This window comes from Colossoma macropomum, unplaced genomic scaffold (assembly GCF_904425465.1).
Source record: "Colossoma macropomum unplaced genomic scaffold, Colossoma_macropomum, whole genome shotgun sequence".
NCBI lineage: Eukaryota > Metazoa > Chordata > Actinopteri > Characiformes > Serrasalmidae > Colossoma > Colossoma macropomum.
In genome coordinates this window covers 33,419,352-33,434,022 of record NW_023494790.1, presented here as the reverse complement: position 1 = coordinate 33,434,022, position 14,671 = coordinate 33,419,352, and the positions used below count along the sequence as shown (strand labels likewise).

General features: G+C 40.2%; 1 protein-coding gene across 3 annotated transcripts in view; it reads left to right on the top strand.

Annotated features, from left to right (window-relative positions):
• p4ha1a (prolyl 4-hydroxylase, alpha polypeptide I a) overlaps nt 1–9,532 on the top strand; it is a 34,637-nt gene extending 25,105 nt beyond the window's left edge. For all 3 annotated transcript variants that reach the window (XM_036573153.1, XM_036573152.1, XM_036573154.1), the window contains 6 exons: nt 5,547–5,646; nt 7,045–7,098; nt 7,521–7,586; nt 7,958–8,026; nt 8,143–8,239; nt 8,993–9,532. In XM_036573153.1, the coding sequence (XP_036429046.1) occupies nt 5,547–5,646; nt 7,045–7,098; nt 7,521–7,586; nt 7,958–8,026; nt 8,143–8,239; nt 8,993–9,063 (457 nt within the window). In that variant the 3' untranslated portion in view covers nt 9,064–9,532. The remainder of the gene's footprint in view (nt 1–5,546; nt 5,647–7,044; nt 7,099–7,520; nt 7,587–7,957; nt 8,027–8,142; nt 8,240–8,992) is intronic.
• Nucleotides 9,533–14,671: the final 5,139 nt, after the last annotated feature.

Sequence of the window (14,671 nt, the reverse complement as noted above, 5' to 3'; positions counted from 1 at the left end):
GGCTAAACTGCTGTAGACTGAATAGGTAGACATATAGATGTATGCAAAAGTTTGTGCGCCCTTGGTCAAATTTGAAACTTTGTTAATTTTCTAAGCGAAAATAAGTTCCTCTACAGAGAACACACTACATGTTTTAACGCACAACTACTGTTTATTTGCTGAATTTAACATACTGGGAAAAATTTAAAACATAAAATGTAGCTTATGCAAAAGTTGTGGCACATTTTTATATTTTGTTCTTTAAACTAAGTAAGGAGGTAGAAATTGTGCCCTAAAATGTGCAGAAAAATTCCACATATAAAACTGTTCCCCGTAGAGGATGCGGAGGTTTCAAATCAACAATACATAATTTGACTGGGTGCATTAACATTTCTGCATTGGTTTGTGTGACATCACAAAAACAGTAAAGTGAAAATGAGTTGTTTTTGCAGCTTAGTTTCCATAAATGGACTGAAGAGTGAATGTGTTTTGAAAGTGTTTTCATATTGAACCCTTTTATTTAAAAAAAAAAAGAGAAAATTTGGTTTTCCATGCTATGGGCCCTTTAATAGTCAGGTTATAGATCAAATCTCCTATAAAGGTCTCTTTATGTCAGACCTTTACTTTACCTGCATCCAGACAATGTCACACAAAGGTATTGAGCTGTCTGGAGGTTGAAAGATGGCAGAACTGGCTTCAAATTCTTTCTCTTCTGTTCTCTGTCTGTCCCAGGGGTCGGCAACCCAAATGTTAAGAAGAGCCGTTTTGTCCTTTCAACAAAAATCAAACCACCTTGGGAGCCACAACATTTTATGTGAATTTTACCATCTTGGCTGTAAACGTGTCTCAGTATGTGCTGGCGTCCTAGTTTAGGCTAAAAAATCTAATATAAATGAAAACACAGACTTACTTTGCTCTGCTTTAAACTTTAGGTCAGCTACAGCCGCTTTTCTCACGTCTCCGGCAGGAAACGTTTCTAAAACAGTTTCTTGTCTATCTATCCCTCAAGCATTTAAGACCATTTATTGTTAAAACTGTGTTGGAACAAAGGAGGATTATTTTATTTTTACCTAAAAATCTAATTCTGCTGTGGAGCCGCAACAGGGCAGCATTCAGCTCCGGAGCCCCATGTTGCCGACTCCTGGTCTATCCGCACATGAAGGGCGATCAGCGGACCTCTTTAAACCATTACATCCTCTGGCATGCCATGTTTTCCATCTCCTCAGACAAAGGCTATGCATGTGTCTGGTTTGGTCCTCATTTTTATTCATGTGCCTGTCGATGACAATGACTTTCATTGTGGTCTTTGTCATAGCTTTCCCAGCAGAAAAAGGATAATAAGGCATTTAGTCCTGACTTGCAATACTGTGCTGTGCAAAAAGCCCTCATTTATTCCATTTACTCCAAGTCAAAACGACTGTACAGTACGAGTTATTCATTTACTATGTCAACAAAAAGCGGAAAACATATTTAACAGAAAATTATACAGAAACCTCAACAATGAAATCTAATATAAAGTATAATATCAAACTCCAGAAGTGGAGTTCAAAAAAGGGGCTAAAAGCTACAGAGAAAATGGGCCTCCTAACAACCACCTGGAAGACCTGGTAGACACCAAAACTGCCCCCATCAGATAAACAGCACTGAAAGCTTTCATCTTTGAGAGAGAGGAGAAAATCAAGCTGCTTTAGATCTGAAAACATCCACATGGTTGAGAAGAAAACTCATCGCTCTGAGCAACATCTGCACTAAAACACTGAAACTGGGCGTCTAAAGCGCAGAGTGATGTTTTATCGACTGATGAGACTCATTTGAAGATCATTAGAAGTGAATGGTCAGTATGTACCCCGCTGAAGAAATGAACAACTCTTCATACCACGTCTACAAGCATCAATCAAGCATGCTGGAGGATCAGTACAAGTTGAGGAATGTTTTTAAAAGCAATCATGAATGTTGGTTATTACAGACTTTAATACATCCTTTTTTACACTGTGGAAAACATGACATGGAAGAAATTCAATCAACAGCAAGATGATGACCCCAAACACACTGCTGAGAAGATCAAGACATACTTATCAGTCACTAAGAACGTTGGGCTTCATTCACCAACGTTCTTAAGAGGACATTTGTGCTTAAAACCTGCTTACGCAGTTTTCACGAAGATTCTGACATTATCACCAGTGTTTTCTGATTTTTGGATTTGTTCTTAGGTAAGAACAGAATCTACACACACTCAAGAGCACAAAGGTGTGAACAGTTCTGCGGTTCAAGAACACGTCATGAATCTGACGTAGACTTTTTCTTAGGACTTTTCTCAAGAACAACTTAAGAAAAAACTGGTGAATATTGGAAAATATTGGTGAATGAGGCCCAATAAACTAGCCACTCCCAGGGTCCAGTACTCAGCATCATTGAATCGTGAGAAGCAGAAAATGCAAAACCAACTTCTAAGACTGAACTTTGGAGGTGTAAAAAAAATCCTTGCATATTTTTCTGAAAAAAAAAATTAAAGCAAGCAAGAAAAGGAAAAAAAAAAAGAACGGAAGCTGTAATAAAGGCAAACGGTGGACACACGAAATACTGAAAGATATGTATTACATTTAGTTGTTGAAGTTGTTTTATGTCAAACATGTTTTCTGCTTTTTCTCCTGACTCTGAAAAGTGGATAACTTGCCCATTTTGGCTGAGATGAACAAAAGAGTGGTCTCTGATTTCTGTACTGTATGTAGGACACCACTGTAAGTTTCTGGAGCTCAGGAGTGACCTACTGTGAGTGTAAACAAGCCCTATGTTTTTCAGTGACCACCTGGTTTTTTTGACATTCCTTGGCTTTGAATTGTATGGTGTGGATGCCCCCTAGTGGCTAAGGTCACATGTATAAACTAATATAATCCATAGAAAAGCATTGCCAATAGAACGGGCCGCTCTGGAGCAGCTGCACATAAGCCTAAGGTCACCATGTCCAGTGCCAAGCGTGTACTAGAGGGGTATAAAGCCCCCCCAGCATTGTGCTGTGGAGCAGTGGAACTGTGTTCTCTGGAGTGATGGAGCTCCATCCAGTACCTTTGGGATGAGCTGGAGTGATCCAGAACTGACCATCCAACATCAGTACCTGACCTCAGTAATGCTCAATCAAATCCTCACAGCAATGTTCCAACATCTAGTGTAAGAGGCTGTTACTGCAGCAAAGCGGGACAAACTCCCTGTTAATACCCTTCATTTCAACCTCAAGGCTGAAGTTGCTGCTTATTCAAACTTTCTGTTCCACCTTAAATAGTGCATCAGTAACATGTTGGTGCCTGTACAAGCGTCAGAACTATTCAAATTTAAGGCGGAACGAAACATGCAAATAAGAAGCTGACGTCACCATGTGGAAGAAAAATGAGTTATGATTCATTCATGCTGGCCAGTGTCCACTCTCTGTATCTGCTGTATCACTGCCTGGCCTCAGACACTGGTCTTTGTAATCCTTTCCGGCTCTGTCTGCATAAACACGTCTGGGCTGCTGTTGGCTTTCATTTCAAAGGAGCTGTTTATACTTGTGTACAGTTGGGTAAAGTGGTAGATGTGGTTTTCGTTGTAGGCTGGTGGGTATTTTTTCGTTGTTGTGTTCAGACAACAGCTGTGCATTTAGTGTCCAGTGAACGCCCTGTCCTAATAAGGAACAAACCAAAAACAGCTGCCAGCCAGCTGCAGTTCAGCCATTCCAGAAATGACCTCATTCACAAACAAATGAAAGCGCAGCGTCGTTTAAAGTGATAGTTAAACAAAGAATCAAATGTACACGCATGTAGTTGAGCAGCCAAGACATGTTTGGTGTCTGAAGTTTGCTTCCTTAGTTTGGGGCTGTAGCTAAGAAGCTATGAAAGCTAATACTCCACCAGTTAGTGCTGCCTAAAGGCCCAAATCATCACTCACTTGCCCCCTCAGACTGTGTGGGGTGGTTCAGTATTCTCGATTAGACTGGCTTGTCTGGTTTCTGACACTGTTTGACACACTGTTATCTATAAACATGGACAGAAGTACATTAGCATAGCTAAAACAGAGGCACTTGGTGTTTGACTATACTCCTGCCCTCTTTTACGTATAATAGTATGTTGTACAGTGTCGGGAAGCACATTTGAGCTGAGAGGAAAATCGTCTAAATGTGTATTTTTTATTTTTTGGCCTATATCCTATTCTGTTTTTTTGATATCCTTATCTGTGTTTTATTTTATTTTATTTATTATTTTTATAAACAATTTATTAATTATATAAACACTGAATTCAAAACCAGCTGTTTCCACATATGGTCTGTATGGACTTGAGTGAATGGTAAGGTTTGAAACTTGAACAATTTTTAATATGTAAACAACAAAATTCAAGGTCTTTGTCTTTTAAAAAGTGAGGAAAATTCAGTTTTACATGATATGGGCCCTTTAAGAAGTGTGTGTGTGTATATATGTGTGTGGTCATAACATTATGACCACCCCCTTGTTTCTACACTCATTGTCCATTTTATCAGCTCCACTTACTATATAGGTGCACTTTTACAGACTGTAGTCCATCTGTTTCTCTGCATACTTTGTTAGCCCCCTTTTACCCTGTTCTTCAGTGGTCAGGACCCCCATGGACCCTCACAGAGCAGGTACTATTTGGGTGGTGGATCATTCTCAGCACTGCAGTAACACTGACGTGGTGGTGGTGTGTTAGTGTGTGTTGTGCTGGTACGAGTGGATCAGACACAGCAGTGCTGCTGGAGTTTTTAAACACTGTGTCCACTCACTGTCCACTCTATTAGACACTCCTACCTTGTCAGTCCACCTTGTAGATGTAAAGTCAGAGACGATAGCTGCACAGTTTGTGTTGGTCATCCTCTGGTCCTCCATCAGTGGTCGGTTGGTTGGTGGACTATTCTCAGTCCAGCAGTGACACTGAGGTGTTTAAAAACTCCAGCAGCACTGCTGTGTCTGATCTACTCAGACCAGCTCAACACACACTAACACACCACCACCACGTCAGTGTTACTGCAGTGCTGAGAATGATCCACCACCCAAATAGTACCTGCTCTGTGGGGGTCCATGGGGGTCCTGACCACTGAAGAACAGGGTAAAAGGGGGCTAACAAAGTATGCAGAGGAACAGATGGACTACAGTCTGTAACTGTAGAACTACCTCTAATATATATATATATAAATGCTTTTTTTCATTTCATCATCAGAGCCACCTGCATCATTTCTCACTCTGTTCCCCAAAAAACCTCTGGAGAGTCTGTTGAGGGAGACATGCTAACACAGCTAACAGTGAATGGAAACTAGTATGGTGCTAATGGAATCATGCTAGCTAGCTATTCCCTATCAGCTTTTCACTCATGTTTAGCCACATTAGCATTTCGGGGTGTATTCCTTAAGTCATCATTCATTATTCTCAGTGACCACCCACTGCATGTGACCATTTCTACTAACCGCTCGACTCCCAGCCAGGAGCAGCCCTGTCTGCTGTCTGCCAGCTACACGCTAACCACAGTTTACATTTTAGAGCGTTTTCACTGAAAATCTAAGAGAACATGTGGTTGTTTTCTGCTCACAGTGCTTGGTTAGCAGCCTATGAGCATCCAGTGGTGGACCGCATTAATCAGAGAATCCAGGACATCACAGGCCTCGACGTCACCACAGCAGAGGAGCTACAGGTGAGGCTCTGAAGAGAGTGGAGCGGATGCTCATCAGGGCTGCGATACTTTTAAGAAATTTTCATGATACACGTATTTATTTTTTCAGACATCTGATCAGTTGGAACAGAGAAAAAAGAACCAGCAGTGCTTCATTCTAAAATATACTAGCAAAAACGGATTTTTATTCAATTCACATGCTGTGTCGCACTAAATCCAGTTAAACGAGACTAATTTTGCTCTTTTTTATAATGAAACAAGTGCTGACAAGTACTGATGATATCCGTTATGTTCAGAACAGCATATTGTATTGTGACATTTATCACAATTTATTTATATATGTATATATTGTCATATTGCCCAGCCCTAGCTGCAGTCATTTCTCACAAAGAATATTCAATAAAATTAGCCAAATTTAGCAACATAAGTTTGTGACAATGGTAAAGGCATTTGAATGATCAGTACTTTGAAACAAGAAGTGGATAAAATGTGCAAAGTATCTGCTTTCAAATTCTGATTTGAGTCGACAGTGTTGGTCTTAAAGGGGACCTATTATGCTTTTCCAGTTTTCCCCTTAACTTTAGTGTGTTGTGCAGCTCTTTGTGTATGTAAACAGTCTGCAAAGTCACAAAGCCCAAAGTAAACAGCAGAGGGAGTTTCTTTTTTCAGCTGCACGAAATGCAGTTCCAGCCCTTTTTGTTTGTTACAAGATGATGTCATCTCGTAACACAGTCATTATTACCCACCTACCGGCAAACTTGGCATGCCCTCACACAGCGCACAGCAACTCCTGGAGGGGTGGAACTTATAGCAGGATGCCACTCTGGCAGTTGACCAGTCAGAACAGAGTGGGCAGGCTGGCCAATCAGAGCACACTGCGGTTATCGGGAGGCGGGGCTTAAAGACACAGGAGCTCTAACAGAGGGTGTATAGAGATGTACAGTATGAGAAAAATAATGTGTTTTTGGAACATTGAAGGCTGTAAATCTATCCTAGTAGACCCTAGTATTGCGTTTGTTACTGAGATGAGAGAACAAGAGCTTGCTGAATTTAGAGTGTTCACCAGTTGAACACAGTATTTAAGAAGATTCAAATCCTTCATCATGTAGAATCTGAGACATACTCGCTCTCCTCAACAGTTGAGCAAAAACGTTGTTTCGAAATTGTAAGATGATGGTTTAAAAAAAACAGTAATGCTTTTAAACATCACCAGCAACCTTCTCAGTGTTGCCAGATTTGGACAGATGACCATTTTCATTCAAAAGCATAATGAAGCGAAATGCTACTTTATATTCCATAGATTATTTGAAAATGAAAACACTTGATAATAGCTCTAATGCTGTCAAGTTGCATCTGTAAATCAACCTCTCTCTTTCTTTCTCTCTCTCTCTCTCTCTCTCTCTCTCTTTCTATCTCCAGGTAGCTAATTATGGTGTAGGAGGCCAGTATGAACCTCATTTTGACTTTGGACGGGTAAGTAAACCCTTCACCTTTGCAGTACTGATAGCAGATGAAGCACACTGTACTGACCTATATCAATCTCTGTGCTGATCTCTGTGGCAATGTCTGTGCTGATGTCCGTACTCATATCTCTGCTGATCTCTGTGCTGATCACTATACTCATATCTCTGCTGATCTCTGTGCTGATCACTATACTCATATCTCTGCTGATCTCTGTGCTTATCTCAATACTCATATCTGCTGATCTCTGTGCTCATATCTCTGCTGATCTCTGTACTCATCTGTACTGATCTCTGTGTTCATATATGTGCTGATCTCTGTGTTCATATATGTGCTGATCTCTGTGCTCATATGTGTACATGTCTGCGTTGATCTCTTTGCTCATCTCTCTCCTGATCTCTGTGTTGATCTCTTTTTTTTACGACCTCTGACAGAAAGACGAGCCGGATGCCTTTAAAGAGCTGGGCACGGGAAACCGCATTGCCACCTGGCTCTTCTACGTGAGTCATTATAAAACAGGGAAATTGTGTATGCGTGTCTTCCTTGTCCAAAAAATGTCTTTTTACTACAGATGTCCCAGTCCTTTTTTTGCTCATGGTACAGATCTGAGTACTCTGATACCTTTAATGTAACAGAGTCTCATATTTGTACATCTCGCTGCTCATGGGTAAGAAAAAACTAATGTATTCGGACACCAGCAATCTGCTCAGTGTGGCCAGTTTGGACCAGACTGAAGTTTTATGCACTGGTTAAGAAAATAATGTCTTATCAATAATGATTTTTCTCAGCTTTTAGTTTTTAAGTATAAACAATTGTATAAAAAGTGAAATAAATGTATCAGTATGGGTAATATGTTCCTCCTGTGTTATAGATGAGCGATGTGGCAACAGGGGGCGCCACAGTCTTCCCTGAAGTAGGAGCAGCAGTAAAGCCAATGAAGGTACAGCATGGTTGTGATCTTTATGGTGAATGGGGTCACGCAGGGGTGGCAGGATTTAATACTGGTAATGCTGGTGGTCACTGCTCGTGTTGACTGCTGGTGTATGTGTTGTGCAGGGCACAGCAGTTTTCTGGTATAATCTGTTCCCCAGTGGAGAGGGGGACTACAGCACGAGGCACGCCGCCTGTCCAGTACTGGTGGGGAACAAGTGGGGTAAGTCAGTAAATCAGGCTAGTGCCCCTGTACCTGACATTTTCTCCTGATATAAATATATATGTGTATAATTCCGTAGTCAATACACAATAACTGCAAATTATATATATATATCTCGCTGCTGTTGCATAATAATGATAATAATAATGTCTTTATTTAAAGAGCACTTTTCATGTCAGTGGCAGCTTAAAGTGCTTTACCGACAGCTGATAAAGCTTAACAGTAATAGAAGAAAATATGAGTGTTGATTAAAAATCAAGATAGTTGGTGAGCTAATCCTTTATGCAGACCATCCAGGAGCAGTTTCGCAGACCTAGATTAAGCCTAAGCTTAGACTAAAACCTCAAACCACTTAGAACACTCCACAAGCAGTGTGGTATCTCACATCATCTCTCAATATCCAGTTATTTTTTGTAGTTTTCCTCCTTTTAACACTCCTTTAAAAGCAGCTGTTTAACATGAGAGACGGAGGCGCATGGGAGCAGTTCTTTTTTTGAGCAGCGGTGCACTGTTTAAACCATTTCATCCCCAAAAATGATGTTCTGTCAAATGAAAACCCCTTAAATCCGCTCAGTGGACCTACAGTTTCTCACTTTGTGAGATTCATGGAATGTTTATAAGGACATTATGAGAATAAACTTAATTCTAGACATTTTTGCCTGTTTTAAGTAGTGCAATGCAGCTTTAAATGCCAGTGGAATGAAGTCATTTGAGTTTGAGTGAAGTCAATTTTCTCTTGTGTTTCTGCTCCAGTTTCAAATAAATGGATCCACGAGAGAGGCCAGGAGTTCCGAAGGCCCTGCGGTCTGCTGCCGTCGGACTGACCCCGCCTTCGTCGTCCCCTCCTCTCCCTCGTTCGCGTGCGACTCTGTGGACTGAGAGCTTTGAGACGTTCCTGATTCCCCCACCGAAGGCTCACCATCCGCTGCGTTCGCCTTCAGCAGCCGACGCGTCTGCCTTGTTTTGTTTTTATTTGAGATGAATGTCAGTATGCCTGTGAACTGTGTTGATACCTTTAGTGCCTTTTATCATTTCACACGAGAGCAGCTTGTGCAGAGAGGAAAGCCTCTTTACATCACTCCATCCTCCACAGGGCCTTAAAGCAACACTCCAGCGTTCATCAGCCCCGTCTCTGTCCGACATATCTGTAGCATGTGGTCGATCACCACAGACAATCATCACTCCAAGTTTCCGTCTCTTAGAAAAAGACAGAAAAGCTGATGACTCCAAACTCACTTATAATACAAGCCGATGGGCAGATGCTGAATTTAATAAACATTGATGAGAAACGTGTATTTTTGTCTCATGAATTTTTCAGTCAGAGGTACGAAACCACTCCTAAGTTTGGAGACACATAGTGTGTTTACATGCACTTAATAATCCGATAACTGCAGAAAATCAAGATTTTGTCAGCAATCCGATCAACGTTTGTTGTTGTTTACATGCACTTGAGTAATCAGACAAAGGGAAACTCCAGGTCTACAGATTTCTGCTTTGCAACCAGCCAATAACATCAAAGAACTCAAACTTCATGCAGCAGCTTTTTAGACAACATGCGGGACTTTACCTTAAAATATGAACATACATCATCTAGAAGATGAAGAATATTTAAATCCTTTATTTCATGTTTGGTTTCAGCGCCGCTCCAAAAGTGTTTTGCTGCGTCTTGCAGCAACACTGCTTGCTTATTTCTGCTACCACCATCTGTTTTTGCGCATGCGCAGACTGAGAAATGGAAAGAAATCAGAGTAAGAGTTCACATGCACTGAGAAATCTGATTACTGAGCTAAAATCCAGCCTCTTTATCAGATTTATTAATCGGATTTCTAGATAGGAGTATATAACTGCAGAAATCCCGATTATGATCGGATTATTGAGTGCATGTAAACGCACTCAATAAATATTTGAATAATATAAAACCTAATTTGTTCAGATGCTAATTGTTAATTAGTTTTAAACTATTTGTTAGCTGCGAAAAGAAAAAAATCAAAGATGAAATGGAGCTTTCGATGATTACGTTGAGAAAAAAACCTAATATAAGTTTTATGCAGAATACCTCAAATTTGAAAACTGGTGAATTCTCGCTGATCAAATAGCTGTTCATGGGTATTTTATGTCAGAAAATTGCTGCAATTAGATAAGATAGATAATTATTTTCTTTGGCCATGTCATAACATCTCTGTATTCTCAAAATAAGTTTGTGAATAAACCATTTTGGTTGGCTTATAACATCTCACGTCATAGTGTTATAGTCAAATAAAAAGTGATTCTAAACTTTTGTATATTTGTAAATTGAGCTGTAATCTGTATAATTTGTTGATTCAGAGATTGGACTAGTTTTCCAAAGGAAACAGTTAATTGTTAATTTGTTACCAGTGTAGTGATGTGGGCGGAGCTTTCACAGGCTCTGCTGTTCCCTTTAAAATCTTACGGAAAGCAAAAGTAACCGAACTCTTTAGTGATGCTCCAGTGCTGTAAAACTGGTAAGAACAGCTTTCTGTCAGTCTGTCTCATCGTAACTCCTGTATTGTAAAAGTTTCAAAGTTTCAAATTTGTGATATGCAGTCAACTATTTTCCAATATTCGTCAACTGCCCATTGGCTTCCATTATAGGTGATTTTAGTGTCAACAGGCTTTCTGTGCTTTCCTAATGCTCAGAAAACGAAATGCTGTTCAACTAAAGTTCGTAACTCTGAATTTCCCAATTCCGGCTAGGAAAAATATCAAAGAAAACACCCCCTCGCCTGGAAATTCCTTTTTTCGGAAAGTCAGGATGGTGTTTTCAACTCAGCATGGCTGCTCACAACTTTGGCAGTAATAAATAAATAAAAAAAATGCTACTTTTAAATGAATTTGCTTTAGATCAGTCAACATAGAGACACAGTAATCGGTTAAATTTATAACACTGAAAAAGTTCAAGTTCGCCGTTTTGAAAAGACAAATACAAGTTATCATCGTATACTCTGAATTTATGACCTCCAAATAAGAAAAACCAAAGAAAACACTTCCTCAACTGGGAATTCCTACTTGGAAAGTCAGGAAGATGCTTTCACATTAGATTTCATATCAACACCGCCAACAGTAATAAAGTAGCTCTACTTTTAAGTGAGATTATAGTAGTATTTTCTCATACAGACACAGTAGGTGGTTAAATCCATGAAGTTCATTGATTTGAGAAGGCAGAATCCCCCTTCATCTATCAATATCATAGACAAACAGCATATGATGCACAAACAGGCTCTCAAAAGTCTGGTTAAAAAGCTTAAAGCGTCTGGTTTCATGGGCTGCCATCGAAATGACGTTCTGAGTGTGAATTACATGTTGGATGGATATTCAAATCGTTTTTTCCACTTGGAGGTCAGAAACTTCCCAGACCCGGATTGTTTGTGAATGCAGCATGAGCCTAAAACCAAGTCTATCCACTAGGAGAAGAGCTGTTCCTATTGGACATTCCTGAACTTTTGGGCTTAAATGCTTAAAATGGGAATTCCACTGCTTTTGCAATATTTCTGAATAATTCAGTGGTTGAGATCTGAACAGAGTCATTCAGAATGGTTTGGTGTGAAATGGTTGATTATAGAGACTCTGTTTTCTTTACAGTGGTGGTGAATGTAACCAGGGGTCGCCATGACTACAACACTAATATAGACATTTTATTTACTATCTAAAACCACCAGTGAACCTATGTGCTTCCGAGTGCTTAAATGGAATGTTGTTGATGGTGAAATGGTGGAGAATCTGGAAAAATAGGTTTTCTTCAGGGACTATTTTGCCTCGCAACACCCTGTTCTGTGAGGGAGCTTTTAGAGGTGGACGTCTGGTTCCGTCTGGAGGTGCACGTCTGGAGCATTTCACACCAAACCACTCTGAATGACTTGGTTGGCATTTTAATGACTTAATTATACAGGAGTACTGAAAAATCATGGAATACCCCTTTAGGTCAAAAGGAGGAGGACAGTCCTAACTTTAGGCATATATTATCCAGCTTTGCTGAGAGTTCCTGGTTTGTGAAGTACCTCCAGAGTCCTGAGGCAGGATAATAGCCAGGATGCTCCCATCCAACTGGCTGAAATTGCAGTTTAGCACCGGTGCTGTGCTCTTCTGTTGTCTGTGAGGTTAAAGCTAGAGCTCAGCACTGTAATTATCCTGAAAACGGAGACACAGAGACACTCTGACCACTCACTCCTCTACTTTCCGACTGACGCCCCTTGTCCACCCTTTTTTTGATGCCAGGACGGCACACGATGTGACCGCCGAGGTCATTCACACTAAGACAAACAGATAAACGGTAGATATTTAAAGCCAAAGGTTCACAGTGTGTCCTCTGCCCCTTTCTTACTCCCACTGCACTGCAAAAAGCTTTCAGTGTGACCCGTATGTACAGTTACATCACTGACCTCAGCTAGTTTTCATCCGTCACTGACCTTAACCTTAACATCTACCATTAACACTCCGCTCAAAGGTTCAACAGCATAGAAGTGACATAGCAGTTCCATTTTAATGCCAAAGGCAATACTTGAAGGGGAATTCCACCAAATTTCCAAAATTTCTGCATTATTAAATGGCCATAATGTGGTTTGGTGTGAAATGCTCTGTTCTAGAGAAAGTTACAGACTCAGAAAAGTTCTCAGTGGTGGTGATAGGAACCAGACGTCCACCTCTGAAAGCTCCCTCACAGAAAGGCAGGTAAATAAAATGGCTATATTTGTGTAGTAGACATGGTGAACGCCTGGTTCCATTCACCACCACTGTAAAGAAATCTGAGTCGGTAAGTTTCTCTACAAGGAGCCATCCCACCTCAAACCACTCTGAATGATTTAGTTTACATCTCAACAGCTGAATTATCCAGAAAGTTTTAAAAAGACTGGAATTTCCCTTCAAAGCCTTCACTTTTTCACTTTATACTGTGACTCCAGTCAAACCATGTCTTATCAAGCCTTATTAAATCTCTTTTTATCTGATCTGATTAGTGAGACTGCAATTAAACCACGTCTTAGCGAGCCTTATTAAACCTCACATCGTCTGATCTGATTATGTACCTGCAGCTGAAAGCCTCTATTCATATCTCCCAGCGTGCAGTTCGCAGTTCATTGTGAGGCCTGTGCTACATCAAAAGATACAAGATATTTTGGGAATCTGTGAACGTTATGTTTTCTACAAAAATAAACTCATTTGTTCGATCTCTCGCAGTCTGTGTGCCTTATTTCTGAAGACATGTTTATCACTAGTGCATCACATAGTCATTAAAGGGCTCATATCCTACATTTTTCACTTTCTTCCCTGATGTCCACTTAAGACAGGCTGTTTTTTTGTTACTGCACCTTTAAGACAGTTATGCAAATGACCTCTGCAGCAGACTGAAACACTCCTTATTCTTGCGTTTCGTGTGACGTCACACTGGCTGTTTTTAAATGCCACGATTTTAGCCAAATTGATTGAATACATTCCTATCACAGATTTATAAAACGTTATAACCTTTCGCTATGACGCGCACGCGCATGTTATGTACTTATCAAAGATATATTAGACAAAATTTTACTGAAGTACACTTGGCTTATACTGACAAATAGGCAGAAAAGTTTATTTGGCGTATAGTTGAACTTATACTTGTATAAACATATACATGTATAAACTTGTGGCCTGCACTTGTAATTATACTTTATAAAATATACTTTCATAAACTAAAAAGTGGGCTAAAAGTATATAACTTGTACCTATAAGTTAGCTTATAGTGTATTTCACTGTATAATTAAGGTAAAACTTAGATGCAGAAGTTATACCGGCTGTCTGCAGCTCTGTTAGGGGGACGACTGTTTATCTCTCGGCTGTTAACGTTAGCTAAAGTTATCTAAAGGCCAGCATTGTACACATCTGTGTTAATTAGCTGATGTCGTTACCCTCCTATGATGACAGAGTTTTTTTTCTCTTCTTTAAGCAACACCATGAGATCCTTTACCCACCCTGACGTGAAGAGCCGGTGGGCTTCTGTGCTTTTAGATGCCTTGAGAGACTCTCCAAAATAGGGAGAGGGGCTGAGTATGATAAATATAGATGTCAGGAAAACACAAGTTTGGCAGCTTTTCCGCCAGTTTAAGTGGGACCAGGAGTTCAGGTGAAACTATAAGGATCACAGCCTGTTTGTTGGCTTTGTCATGTTTTTTCTCTTCCAAAGTAAGGAGAGTAATTTTAGCCATCTTTCACCTCTAGTTACGTTTGTGTGGAGCAGCAAAGCCAGAAATTCGGTCCCAAATATGGCGGCCACAACAGAAAAATCCCGTGCCCGAAACCTTAGGATAACTTCAGTGTGTGGACTGAAATGGGCGAATATATGCAAATGGGTTGACTTGTGTGACGTCACAAAAACAGTGAGTTTAAAATGGGCTGTTTTTTTCAGCTTAGTTTTCATATATGGGCTGTAACAGTATGTTCTGA